The sequence below is a fragment of the Drosophila novamexicana genome, unplaced genomic scaffold, assembly GCF_003285875.2.
Source record: "Drosophila novamexicana strain 15010-1031.04,08,12 unplaced genomic scaffold, DnovRS2.1 tig00000485-arrow-pilon, whole genome shotgun sequence".
Lineage (NCBI taxonomy): Eukaryota > Metazoa > Arthropoda > Insecta > Diptera > Drosophilidae > Drosophila > Drosophila novamexicana.
This window is the reverse complement of record NW_020824808.1, coordinates 4,720,845-4,733,910: the sequence shown is the minus strand read 5'-3', so window position 1 is coordinate 4,733,910 and position 13,066 is coordinate 4,720,845. Positions and strand designations below refer to the sequence as shown.

General features: G+C 42.7%; 4 protein-coding genes across 4 annotated transcripts; 1 reads left to right on the top strand and 3 right to left on the bottom strand.

The window, feature by feature from the left end:
- Positions 1 to 108: 108 nt before the first annotated feature.
- LOC115761266 (esterase B1-like) lies at positions 109 to 2,814 on the bottom strand. The gene is made up of 3 exons (XM_030702980.1): positions 2,627 to 2,814; positions 2,101 to 2,567; positions 109 to 1,776 (listed from the first exon to the last, which is right to left on the bottom strand). The coding sequence occupies exons 1-3, from the start codon at positions 2,671 to 2,673 to the stop codon at positions 596 to 598; spliced, it is 1,695 nt and encodes a 564-aa protein (XP_030558840.1). The 5' UTR covers positions 2,674 to 2,814; the 3' UTR covers positions 109 to 595.
- A 414-nt stretch (positions 2,815 to 3,228) lies between these two features.
- LOC115761508 (esterase B2-like) lies at positions 3,229 to 5,084 on the top strand. Its single transcript, XM_030703276.1, has 3 exons — positions 3,229 to 3,242; positions 3,724 to 4,447; positions 4,632 to 5,084. Exons 1-3 carry the CDS (start codon positions 3,229 to 3,231, stop codon positions 5,082 to 5,084), a joined length of 1,191 nt encoding a protein of 396 aa, XP_030559136.1.
- Positions 5,085 to 6,201: 1,117 nt separating this feature from the next.
- On the bottom strand, positions 6,202 to 8,907 carry LOC115761265 (esterase B1-like). The gene is made up of 3 exons (XM_030702979.1): positions 8,720 to 8,907; positions 8,194 to 8,660; positions 6,202 to 7,869 (listed from the first exon to the last, which is right to left on the bottom strand). Exons 1-3 carry the CDS (start codon positions 8,764 to 8,766, stop codon positions 6,689 to 6,691), a joined length of 1,695 nt encoding a protein of 564 aa, XP_030558839.1. The 5' UTR covers positions 8,767 to 8,907; the 3' UTR covers positions 6,202 to 6,688.
- A 1,004-nt stretch (positions 8,908 to 9,911) lies between these two features.
- Positions 9,912 to 12,791, bottom strand: LOC115761264 (esterase B1-like). Its single transcript, XM_030702978.1, has 3 exons — positions 12,481 to 12,791; positions 11,867 to 12,333; positions 9,912 to 11,348 (listed from the first exon to the last, which is right to left on the bottom strand). The coding sequence occupies exons 1-3, from the start codon at positions 12,525 to 12,527 to the stop codon at positions 10,168 to 10,170; spliced, it is 1,695 nt and encodes a 564-aa protein (XP_030558838.1). The 5' UTR covers positions 12,528 to 12,791; the 3' UTR covers positions 9,912 to 10,167.
- Positions 12,792 to 13,066: the final 275 nt, after the last annotated feature.

The following is a 13,066-nucleotide window of genomic DNA, read 5'->3' as shown; positions in this document are numbered from 1 at the left end:
AGCTCCCGACTAGAACCTCTTACTTGTTTTTAGAATTAGAATCATTTTTTAACTACTATTTTTAAAAAAGAAAAGAATTCAAATGAGTTTCAAATTGAATGCTCCTAAGTATTACTTTATTAACACATTTATTTAGACTCTTCTAGGCAAATCTTCTCAATTAGTTTTATTTTGTTTATCTATTTTATTCAAACCTTTATTAGTTGATTAGGAGATTTTTTTATACGCCATTTTATGAGAATATCTCAATTTGCTACCATCGTTTTCTGAAGTTTTGTTTTTCTGACTCCGTAAGCGTTCAGTTATTAGAAAATCATGTACAAAATGTTTTTCTGCGTTCCTGCTCTCCTGTCAATTTGTCAACTATCCTTCGTTTGACTCGCCTTGTAACATGGATCTGCTTTTTTTAATTTCTGGGTAATTGTCGTACTGTTTTATGATCGCGTGGAATACGTTAAGCTAGCTCTGAAACTACTATTTTGCTTGTAATGCAATTATACACTCTCCAATTGAGTAACAAGGCTTTACACCTTTTTGACCTATCGTTTGACCTTACGGACCATGATATCATGATCCTCTTTAATCTTTCAGAACTTTAGTATAGTCTCAATTTCTTATAGAAGGTATCCCACAATTGCAGTTCTTTCCTCCCGGGCAGTTCAATAAACTCAAGATTTGTGCCAATGTTTAAGCACATTGGAATACCGTTTGATTTGAGGGTCTCCCAAATGGTTGGATTGACAATATCGCAGTTAGGATCATTGTGTGCCGCGAATGCCGTCCACATACCTATCAGCCGCTCAATGGTGCGGTATTCCCACGAAGTCTTCTCCAATTTGTAGGATGGTATGCAGTAAAACAAATAGAGGAAATCATCGCCATGGCAAACACCACGCTCATTGCGTCCACACACCATGATGCGAGAGTAATTGAAGCTTTGTGAGTCGAAATCAAAGCGATAGAGGTAGGTGGGCGTGTTTGGCGCATAGGCCAGCCGGGCAAGCACAGTTCGATGAATAGCATGCCAGAAGTGCTTGCAAGAAAGAAGATGTAGGCAGTCCTTAAATTCCATTTGATCTAGCGTGGCATCCTCGAAATAGGAGACCTTCAGACGTCTTACGTGAGCCTGGATCTCCGCCGGCGTAGATGAATAGCGCACCGCTCTGGGTACTAAAGCTTCAAAGGCGCCCAGCATGTATTCTATATCACCGGTTATATGTTGGTAGAACACCAAGCCCTCGAAGGAGGTGCCTCCAATGATCACGGGTAGCTTATTGCCCCAGGCATGGGATAGAGTCTTGCAAGGCGGCATGGAGATCACACAGCTTTCGCTCACGTAGGGCTCAACGACGGGTCCAAACGGAATCAGCACATAATCGCGTTTTTCCTCCTTCATGATCAACCTTTTACAGCCGCTGATGTCCTTTGCTGGGATGCTCTGCAGAAAGCTAAATATTTCCTGGTCATTTTCATCGCCATCGTAGCCCAGCTTACAGGCCAGCAGATAGGGCTGGGCGTAGCGGGTCTCATCGATCCAGTCGCATAGCGACGATCCTGACATGAGGATGGCCTTGTGAAAGAGTCCACGTGTCTGTTCCGTGCTCATCATTATCTGAATGGAAGCAGCACCCGCACTTAGGCCCATTAATGTTATGTTGTTCGGATCGCCATTGAAGTTAGCGATGTTTTCGTGTATCCAGCGCAGGGCCATTACCTGATCCTTGAGCCCAGCATTGCCAGGAACATCCAAGTCCGGATCGGAGAGGCTAAGGAAACCTGAAATAAGAAAATAAGTGTTGGTACCCGATAAAATAGAGCCAAGCATCTCTGGAAAAATGGAATATGTAAAGTGTATAAGCGCGTCAGACTTGGAGTTCCCTAATATTGCAGTTGATGTCTTCCCCAACCACCCCGCCACCATAGATCGTGAAATTCTATATCACCCATAGTTTAAAGATAGAATGAGATGGTGGGCGAACACTGCTGATCGCTGCTCTTCTAAGGATCGAACCAAATCGGACAAGCCTATATATATGTATTACTTTGACGGGTAACAATCGGTTGCAATTTTCTTTCCTTTTCTTCTGTTCGTACACTCACCTAAGGCTCCCAGCCTGTAGTTAAGTGTGACTAGAATAACTTCCTTTTGCATAAAGTAATCTGGACTGTGAACATCCCTTGTGGCCTCGCCAATCTGAAAACTGCCCCCATAGATCCAGACCATAACGGGCAGGGGCTTTTCCGACTTAAGTTTTTTTGCGTACACATTTAGGTAAAGGCAATCCTCGGAACCCTCGACTACATGCAATACCAAATGTCGCTGCATGGGCTTTGAACGTGGGTGCCTACAGTCCATGATGTGGGTCCACGTCTCCGGTGGTTGGGGCGCCCGAAAACGCAGCTCACCTAAGGGCGGCTTGGCATAGGGTATACCCTCGAAGGCAAAGTAGAGCTCTTCGTCGTAGAGAGTCTTACGTTGAAGGCCGCGCACCCTTCCGTACTGGGTATCCAGGATCGTTTCGAAATCAGTAGCCAGATTGTACTGCACAATCCTGTGAGCGATGCTCCTTTAAATAAATGAAAATTTAAGTTGAGTGTCCTCTTATTGCAAACTTGTGTCATCTACTTAGTGGCCAGCCTAAAACGCTCCGTAGCACACACTTTCACATTCATTTCGGAAGAGTATCACATGCTTGTCCCCATTCAGAAAGAGTGTCTTACTAATTTACAGGACATATAAGGATATGTTTATTGGGTATCTCTTTCATCTAGTGGAGTGTATCTCCCCCCTTTCACTTGTTTCAATTTGAAATAGAAAATATATTTGACATTTTTCGTGAGAAACGAAGCGCCTTGCCTACTTTTCAAAGCAATACATTTTTGAAGATTTTCGAAATATTTAATAACAGTTTGTGCGTTTATTTAAACGATCGTCTATTATTTATAAACAAGTTTACGAACTTCGATTAAGTAAAAAAACTAGTATATTAGCAAACTAGTTCTATAATTGGTTTATGGCTTATTAAGCAATTATATATATATACTAGCGGGTATTGGCCGGCATTGCCGTTGCAACGATTTTGCTAACAATTTTAGATATTACCTTTCCATTAAGAACATGCCCGTGGAAAATTACAATCTAACCATCCTGATCTCCACTTCTATTTAAAAATATCTTTTAAGTGCATCGAATACGGGACCAAGTTTTGAAATCAACAGGTTCCGCCGATGTTAGACTTGCGGTGAGAATTATGAAGCTGATGAATACACTTTCCTAAAACCGTTTACCCGCATTTGCCAACCAAGAGCGTATCAAATAAATGATCACAAAAGTCTATGAAAATAATTTTAAAGCCCCTTTTTCACCAAAGACAAACGCTTTCTTCGAAAATGCTGAAACACCCCTCAAATGAAATTGAACAAAGATCTTTGAAAATTCGATTGAGGCCGATCGGATGGCAAACAAAAAATGTTCATACAAACGTTTTTCGCGTTTTCTCACACATGCGGGTGAAATTTCCCGAAACCCCGCCCTAACATTCACGTTTATCACATAAGGCAACTACAGTGAAAATTTCCGCTTCCCAGCTCTAACGGTGTGGGCTGTGCGTTGCGGAAAATCTGCACCTCTAGTTTCTGTATTCGTTTTTAGCCTTTCTAGTTTTTTTCAAGCTAACGTTACATATGCTTTCTTCCTTATCTCATTCACATAGGTTTTCTCAGTCTGAAAGACCCCAGCTTAGAGGTGCCTGGTAATGCTGGACTCAAGGATCAGGTTCTAGCTCTCAAATGGGTCAAGCAATATATTTCCCATTTCAATGGCGATGTAAACAACATAACGGTATTTGGCGAGAGCGCCGGCGGCTGCTCCACCCACTATATGATGTGCACAGAGCAGACGCGTGGACTCTTCCACAAGGCCATACCCATGTCGGGCACCCTGCACAATTACTGGTCAAATACGCCTCCCGCAGATTTCGCCTATCGGCTAGCTAAGGCGCATGGCTATGAGGGCGAAAACATTGATCGCCTGGTGTTGGAACATTTGCGGGGCGTGGCGCCACATCAGCTGGTTAATCACAGCCTGCTCACCGCCGAGGATCGACGCAATGGCCTCATCTATGCTTTTGGGCCCACCGTGGAGCCGTACATCATGCCGGACTGCGTGGCGCCCAAGCGGCAGCTGGAAATGGCACGCGAGGCGTGGAGCAATGAGCTGCCCGTCATGATGGGCGGTGTCTCCTTCGAGGGCCTGTTCATGTATCCAGCTCTGAAAGCCAATCTCAAGGGCTTGGATACCTTGCCGCAGGATCCGTTGCGTATAATTCCTTACGAAGTGCTTTTGCTCAATACGAAACAGCAGAATTTGGAGTTCAGCAACAAGCTGATAAAATTGTACTTTGGTGATGCTAGACCCAGTTCAGAGCACATCATGAATTTTTTGGACGTGAGTTTGAAACACTTTCTTGTACCCTGTACCCTGTTCAAAATGGGAAAAGGTTATAATAGTGTTTTGAGAATGTATGTAATAGTTAGCATGAGGCATCTCCGACCCCTAGTCTTAGTCGGACACTCCCGACTAAAGCAATCAATATTCCATATTCTGTTAAACAAATTTCTGCTTCTTTCAGTACTATTCCTATAAGATCTTTTGGCATGGCTTCCATCGCACTTTGCAAGCCCGTCTGGCCTATGCCAAGGCGCCCACCTATTACTATCGCTTCGACTTTGATTCGCCAGATTTCAATTTCTATCGCAAGAAGTTTTGTGGCGATGACATTAAGAAGGGCGTTGCCCATGCGGATGAGCTGAGCTATTTGTTCCGCAACTCGCAGTCCTGGAAACTGGACAAAGCATCGGGAGAATATCGCACCATACAGCGCCTGGTGGAAATTTGGACATCCTTTGCGGCCACCTCCAATCCCAATTGCGCCGAAACCGCGCATCTGAACTGGCAGCCCGCGCAGCAGGAGCTGCCACAGCGTGTGCTCAACATTGACAATGAGGTGAAGATCATCGATCAGCCCGAGCACGAGAAGCTGCTCGTCTGGGATAGCCTATATAAAAAGGAGCAATTATTTTAGGTTTGCTCCAACTCTTGCCCTGAGAGTGTTGTAGCCACATGTAAATAAATCGTATTATGGCATATAAAAGCTGTTTGAAATTATTTTTATTTTTTTGTTTTATACCCTGAATCCAAAAAGTATATATATTCTTGATCAGCATCAATAGCCGAGTCGATCTAGCCATGTCCGTCTGTCTGTCCGTCCGTCCGTCCGTCCGTATGTATGAGCCAAAGGATCTCAGAACCTATAAGACCTAGAGACTTGAAATTTTAGATGTAGATGCTCCTAGTTCCCGCGCAGATCGAGTTTGTTTCCGATAATCGATAACTTACTCCGTTTCCAAGCGATCGATAAAAATTTTAGAAAATTGGGTAAATAATAAGAGCGAGAGCCACCAAACATGATATGTTGCTTCTAGAATATTATAGATATTTCAAGTATCTTTCATTTCATACCTACGCCACCTCCCCGCTACCACCTCATAGCTATAAATCAAGTTAATAACCCAACTTTTATTGCCAACCAATTTAAGCCACAATTTAAATGCAATTGATTTTTTCAGAATACACAAATATTCTATGGTACAATAAGATATACTGTAGAAAAGTTCATAAAGATCGGTTAAGAAAAACCAAAGTTATATGCAACTGCGCAATTGAATGGGGCAGCAGCTTTAAGAATTTCTGTATACATGTACACACACACATTCATGCGCGTCTGCTTCGCATTCTAATAGCATAGTAATTGCCTTTTTATTTTGTAATGTTATTTTAGTTTCTTTTTTTATCATAAGTACATAATTGCTGGTGTGGCTGCTGAGTATAGGCATAGCAAGTGGTGCGGTCTGTCGCGAGTTCGAGCCCTACCGGGGAAAGATTTATTATTTTTTTTTTTTGCTGGTGTGGCTCTTGAGTAGAGTCGACAGTAAGTAATGCGTCAGTTGCAAATTCGAGCGCTGCCAAGGGAACTTTTTTTATTAATTTATTTGGTGTTAGAATAAGAGGGTTCAGGGTATCCCCTAGTCGGGAGCTCCCGACTAGAACCTCTTACTTGTTTTTAGAATTAGAATCATTTTTTAACTACTATTTTTAAAAAAGAAAAGAATTCAAATGAGTTTCAAATTGAATGCTCCTAAGTATTACTTTATTAACACATTTATTTAGACTCTTCTAGGCAAATCTTCTCAATTAGTTTTATTTTGTTTATCTATTTTATTCAAACCTTTATTAGTTGATTAGGAGATTTTTTTATACGCCATTTTATGAGAATATCTCAATTTGCTACCATCGTTTTCTGAAGTTTTGTTTTTCTGACTCCGTAAGCGTTCAGTTATTAGAAAATCATGTACAAAATGTTTTTCTGCGTTCCTGCTCTCCTGTCAATTTGTCAACTATCCTTCGTTTGACTCGCCTTGTAACATGGATCTGCTTTTTTTAATTTCTGGGTAATTGTCGTACTGTTTTATGATCGCGTGGAATACGTTAAGCTAGCTCTGAAACTACTATTTTGCTTGTAATGCAATTATACACTCTCCAATTGAGTAACAAGGCTTTACACCTTTTTGACCTATCGTTTGACCTTACGGACCATGATATCATGATCCTCTTTAATCTTTCAGAACTTTAGTATAGTCTCAATTTCTTATAGAAGGTATCCCACAATTGCAGTTCTTTCCTCCCGGGCAGTTCAATAAACTCAAGATTTGTGCCAATGTTTAAGCACATTGGAATACCGTTTGATTTGAGGGTCTCCCAAATGGTTGGATTGACAATATCGCAGTTAGGATCATTGTGTGCCGCGAATGCCGTCCACATACCTATCAGCCGCTCAATGGTGCGGTATTCCCACGAAGTCTTCTCCAATTTGTAGGATGGTATGCAGTAAAACAAATAGAGGAAATCATCGCCATGGCAAACACCACGCTCATTGCGTCCACACACCATGATGCGAGAGTAATTGAAGCTTTGTGAGTCGAAATCAAAGCGATAGAGGTAGGTGGGCGTGTTTGGCGCATAGGCCAGCCGGGCAAGCACAGTTCGATGAATAGCATGCCAGAAGTGCTTGCAAGAAAGAAGATGTAGGCAGTCCTTAAATTCCATTTGATCTAGCGTGGCATCCTCGAAATAGGAGACCTTCAGACGTCTTACGTGAGCCTGGATCTCCGCCGGCGTAGATGAATAGCGCACCGCTCTGGGTACTAAAGCTTCAAAGGCGCCCAGCATGTATTCTATATCACCGGTTATATGTTGGTAGAACACCAAGCCCTCGAAGGAGGTGCCTCCAATGATCACGGGTAGCTTATTGCCCCAGGCATGGGATAGAGTCTTGCAAGGCGGCATGGAGATCACACAGCTTTCGCTCACGTAGGGCTCAACGACGGGTCCAAACGGAATCAGCACATAATCGCGTTTTTCCTCCTTCATGATCAACCTTTTACAGCCGCTGATGTCCTTTGCTGGGATGCTCTGCAGAAAGCTAAATATTTCCTGGTCATTTTCATCGCCATCGTAGCCCAGCTTACAGGCCAGCAGATAGGGCTGGGCGTAGCGGGTCTCATCGATCCAGTCGCATAGCGACGATCCTGACATGAGGATGGCCTTGTGAAAGAGTCCACGTGTCTGTTCCGTGCTCATCATTATCTGAATGGAAGCAGCACCCGCACTTAGGCCCATTAATGTTATGTTGTTCGGATCGCCATTGAAGTTAGCGATGTTTTCGTGTATCCAGCGCAGGGCCATTACCTGATCCTTGAGCCCAGCATTGCCAGGAACATCCAAGTCCGGATCGGAGAGGCTAAGGAAACCTGAAATAAGAAAATAAGTGTTGGTACCCGATAAAATAGAGCCAAGCATCTCTGGAAAAATGGAATATGTAAAGTGTATAAGCGCGTCAGACTTGGAGTTCCCTAATATTGCAGTTGATGTCTTCCCCAACCACCCCGCCACCATAGATCGTGAAATTCTATATCACCCATAGTTTAAAGATAGAATGAGATGGTGGGCGAACACTGCTGATCGCTGCTCTTCTAAGGATCGAACCAAATCGGACAAGCCTATATATATGTATTACTTTGACGGGTAACAATCGGTTGCAATTTTCTTTCCTTTTCTTCTGTTCGTACACTCACCTAAGGCTCCCAGCCTGTAGTTAAGTGTGACTAGAATAACTTCCTTTTGCATAAAGTAATCTGGACTGTGAACATCCCTTGTGGCCTCGCCAATCTGAAAACTGCCCCCATAGATCCAGACCATAACGGGCAGGGGCTTTTCCGACTTAAGTTTTTTTGCGTACACATTTAGGTAAAGGCAATCCTCGGAACCCTCGACTACATGCAATACCAAATGTCGCTGCATGGGCTTTGAACGTGGGTGCCTACAGTCCATGATGTGGGTCCACGTCTCCGGTGGTTGGGGCGCCCGAAAACGCAGCTCACCTAAGGGCGGCTTGGCATAGGGTATACCCTCGAAGGCAAAGTAGAGCTCTTCGTCGTAGAGAGTCTTACGTTGAAGGCCGCGCACCCTTCCGTACTGGGTATCCAGGATCGTTTCGAAATCAGTAGCCAGATTGTACTGCACAATCCTGTGAGCGATGCTCCTTTAAATAAATGAAAATTTAAGTTGAGTGTCCTCTTATTGCAAACTTGTGTCATCTACTTAGTGGCCAGCCTAAAACGCTCCGTAGCACACACTTTCACATTCATTTCGGAAGAGTATCACATGCTTGTCCCCATTCAGAAAGAGTGTCTTACTAATTTACAGGACATATAAGGATATGTTTATTGGGTATCTCTTTCATCTAGTGGAGTGTATCTCCCCCCTTTCACTTGTTTCAATTTGAAATAGAAAATATATTTGACATTTTTCGTGAGAAACGAAGCGCCTTGCCTACTTTTCAAAGCAATACATTTTTGAAGATTTTCGAAATATTTAATAACAGTTTGTGCGTTTATTTAAACGATCGTCTATTATTTATAAACAAGTTTACGAACTTCGATTAAGTAAAAAAACTAGTATATTAGCAAACTAGTTCTATAATTGGTTTATGGCTTATTAAGCAATTATATATATATACTAGCGGGTATTGGCCGGCATTGCCGTTGCAACGATTTTGCTAACAATTTTAGATATTACCTTTCCATTAAGAACATGCCCGTGGAAAATTACAATCTAACCATCCTGATCTCCACTTCTATTTAAAAATATCTTTTAAGTGCATCGAATACGGGACCAAGTTTTGAAATCAACAGGTTCCGCCGATGTTAGACTTGCGGTGAGAATTATGAAGCTGATGAATACACTTTCCTAAAACCGTTTACCCGCATTTGCCAACCAAGAGCGTATCAAATAAATGATCACAAAAGTCTATGAAAATAATTTTAAAGCCCCTTTTTCACCAAAGACAAACGCTTTCTTCGAAAATGCTGAAACACCCCTCAAATGAAATTGAACAAAGATCTTTGAAAATTCGATTGAGGCCGATCGGATGGCAAACAAAAAATGTTCATACAAACGTTTTTCGCGTTTTCTCACACATGCGGGTGAAATTTCCCGAAACCCCGCCCTAACATTCACGTTTATCACATAAGGCAACTACAGTGAAAATTTCCGCTTCCCAGCTCTAACGGTGTGGGCTGTGCGTTGCACACCATTCAGACAGTCAGGAGCATACAGCAATAAATAAAGTCATGGATTCGACTCTCAACAAAGTTTGAGATGGGTGTTGTGACGGCAATTAACGTGACACGAATTTGCGTAAGTAGATTGATAATAAAAGGCATTGTCTTTTATTTTGCAGTACACAATAATAATAAATTATAAAATGATTGTAAAACAGAATAAATAAATAATTACCTTAAAAAATATTTTTAATTTTGGTCAACCTTTTGATGTTTTCCTTTTTCCGTAAAAAAGTATTACGACATGCGTCCTTATCTTGTTGTACAATTTACTAGACTATATATATTTGCATATATATATATATATATGTATATATATATAAATATATATATATATATTTATTTAACGAACGATATCTCAAACCTCTTAAATCTTTGATGTGATGACCCAAATATTATACAATATCCTGTCGACCTTACACTGACCTAATACAATTTCAGTTTCTTATAGAAGCTATCCCACAGTTTCAACTGCTTGATTTCCGGCAATTCTATGAACTGGAGTTGTCGTCCAATGTTTAGGCACTTTGTAGTAGCGTTCGAGTCCACGGCCTCCCAGGTGACAGGCAACACCTGGGCGCGGTTGGGATCACTGTGTGTCGCGAATGCTGTCCACATGCCAATCAGACGTTCGATAGTGAGGTATTCCGGCGAAAACTTGTCCAGCTTGTAGGCTGGGATGCAGTAGAATAAATAGAAGAGGTCATCCGCATGGGAAACGCCTCTTTCATGGCGGCCGCACACCATAATGCGATAGTGATTGAAGGTGGGCGAGTCGAAGTCGAAGCGATAAAGATAGGTGGGCTTGGTCGGCGCATAGGCCAGCCTGGCGAGTACAGTTCGATGGATACCATGCCAAAAGTGCTTCAAGGAAAGCAATTGCAGGCACTCCTTGAACTCCATGCGGCCTCTTGTGGGATCCTCGAAGGATGACATCTTGAGTTGTTTGATGTGTTCCTTAAGCTCCGCTGGCGTGGACACACCACGCACCTCTCTGGGTATTAAGGCTTCAAAAGCGCTAAGTAGATGCTCCGCATCCTGCATTACGAACTGGTAGGAGAAGAGGCCCTCGAAGGAGGTGCCACCAATGATTATGGGCAGCTTATTGCCCCAGGCCTGGGAAAGCATCTCCTCAGGTGGCCTGAAGATCACACAGTTGGCGCTCACATAAGGTTCTATGACGGGTCCAAATGGAAACAGTATATAATCACGTAACTCCTCCTGGTTTTGCAGCGTTGTATAGCTGGCAATTTCTCTAGCCGAGGCGCTCTGTAGAAATCGAAAGACTTCCTTCTCATTGTCGCTGCCCGCATAGCCCAGCTGGCATGCAAGCCGATGGGACCAATTGTTCTGGGGCTCACGGGCCCAGCCACAGAGTGATGAGCCCGACATGAGGATTGCCTTGTGGAAGAGACCTCGTGTCTGTTCTGTGCACATCATTATCTGGGTGGAAGCAGCGCCCGCACTTATGCCCATTAGTGTAATGTTGTTTGGATCCCCGTTGAAGTTAGCGATGTTGTTGTGTATCCAACGCAGGGCCATTACCTGATCCTTGAGTCCAGCATTGCCAGGTACATCCAAGTCCCGGTCGGAGAGGCTAAGAAAACCTGTGACAAGGGCATGCATTATTACATTAATTACATTCGCAAAATATAATATATTAATTATTCAATTACTATTCCCTTTTTGTCATTTGAGTTTTGGTTGTAAAAGTATTTTGGATTGGCGGATCTTTAAGGCATTCTGTTAAGTTAACAGCATTAACCTTTACATTGCTTTTACATGTTGGTTAGCAAAATATTGTGTAGTTGCCACAAATCAAACTTTTGTATAACCATATAAGTAAAGAAAATCTGGGATACATTTTCCATTTGCCGCAATAATAATAATAATACAAAATTAATAACACTACTCTTTATCGCAATACAGGTTGGTTATACGTCCCATATCGTCAATCACAGCATGTAATTTAGATTGTCTACACGCTATTGAGTGCTCCACATATACATATACAATAAACCACTTATAATAAAACTTGTTTTCGTTGAGAGAGTGAGAGAAAATTTCACAGAATTCCGAGATTTTACCACACTCTCCAAACTCAGCCCAAGATTAAAGCACTCACCAAAAGCTCCTAGCCTGTAGTTAAGGGTAACTAGAATAACATCCTTTTGCATAAAGTAATCTGGACTGTGAACATCCCTTGTGGCCTCGCCAATCTGAAAACCCCCACCATAGATCCACACCATGACGGGCAGGGGCTTTTCCGACTTAAGTTTCTTTGCGTACACATTTAGGTAAAGGCAATCCTCGGAACCCTCGACTACATGCATCAGAAAATGCTGTTGCACGGGCTTCTCGCGTCCATACGTGCAATCTCTGACGCCCTTCCAGGGTTCTGGGGGCTGTGGCGCGCGGAAACGAAGCTCACCCAACGGCGGCTTGGCATAGGGTATGCCCTCGAAGGCAAAATAGAGCTCCTGTTCGTAGAGGGTCTTACGCTGAAGGCCGCGCACCCGACCATACTGGGTTTCGAGCACCGCCGTGACCTTTGTGGCCAGAGTGTACTGGACGATCTTGTGGCCGATGAGCCTGCCATTGAATTAGAGTAGAGCAATCGAAATTTATATTATTGGCCTGCTAAACAAGTTGATCTTATCTTATCGCTGAGCTTTTGCTGGCTGTTGGCATTTACGATGCCATTGACAGCGATTCAATGGGAAGACTCATGTCACCTACTTGGTGCCCAGCTTTAGCAGATCCGCAACACCCATTTGCACATTCATGTCGGATGGGTATTACGTCCTTGTGGGTTTTACGCGAACCAATTTCTGTGACTGGCGTTGCTTTTACTTCCGTCCCTAGCAATTGACAAGCTTCAACTGAACGTTCAACTAGAATAGGGCTGTCTACGAATGCTCGTACGCGCACCCAATTTTCATACACAGTGGTAACTCGCTAACGGCAACTTGGTAATTTAGTTGTGAAGAAATGGACCAGAAAATGCTTGACAGTATAAATTTTCATAAATTTTTGACACATGATGCTTTCATTTTATATGCAGGAGAGGATTCTGGTTAGAGTTAGAATAAAATATATGATCTTTTAATTATTTCCTGAAATATTTGCTGTTATCATTCATGACGTTTTTATATTAATTGAAAATGTTGCCTTAGCCAGTGTTCACTGTATGCAGTTATTACAATCTTCGAAGCGGCCGGAGTCTCCCAGTTGATGTTTTAATCACGAACGACAAAAGCGACCGCTTATCTCGATAGACGACGCTGTTGTTGCTCTTATTGAAAAACATATGGCAATGGGAGCA

Bases quoted from the DNA above. Each gene is read 5' to 3' on its own strand.
- LOC115761266 (XM_030702980.1), bottom strand. From the start codon at position 2,673: ATGAATGTGAAAGTGTGTGCTACGGAGCGTTTTAGGCTGGCCACTAA. The intron at 2,568-2,626 runs GTAGATGACACA...ATTTATTTAAAG, and splicing joins CGTTTTAGGCTGGCCACTAA to GAGCATCGCTCACAGGATTG. The intron at 1,777-2,100 runs GTGAGTGTACGA...TTCTTATTTCAG, and splicing joins CTACAGGCTGGGAGCCTTAG to GTTTCCTTAGCCTCTCCGAT.
- LOC115761508 (XM_030703276.1), top strand. The intron at 4,448-4,631 runs GTGAGTTTGAAA...TGCTTCTTTCAG, and splicing joins ACATCATGAATTTTTTGGAC to TACTATTCCTATAAGATCTT.
- LOC115761265 (XM_030702979.1), bottom strand. From the start codon at position 8,766: ATGAATGTGAAAGTGTGTGCTACGGAGCGTTTTAGGCTGGCCACTAA. The intron at 8,661-8,719 runs GTAGATGACACA...ATTTATTTAAAG, and splicing joins CGTTTTAGGCTGGCCACTAA to GAGCATCGCTCACAGGATTG. The intron at 7,870-8,193 runs GTGAGTGTACGA...TTCTTATTTCAG, and splicing joins CTACAGGCTGGGAGCCTTAG to GTTTCCTTAGCCTCTCCGAT.
- LOC115761264 (XM_030702978.1), bottom strand. From the start codon at position 12,527: ATGAATGTGCAAATGGGTGTTGCGGATCTGCTAAAGCTGGGCACCAA. The intron at 12,334-12,480 runs GTAGGTGACATG...ATTCAATGGCAG, and splicing joins CTGCTAAAGCTGGGCACCAA to GCTCATCGGCCACAAGATCG. The intron at 11,349-11,866 runs GTGAGTGCTTTA...CCCTTGTCACAG, and splicing joins CTACAGGCTAGGAGCTTTTG to GTTTTCTTAGCCTCTCCGAC.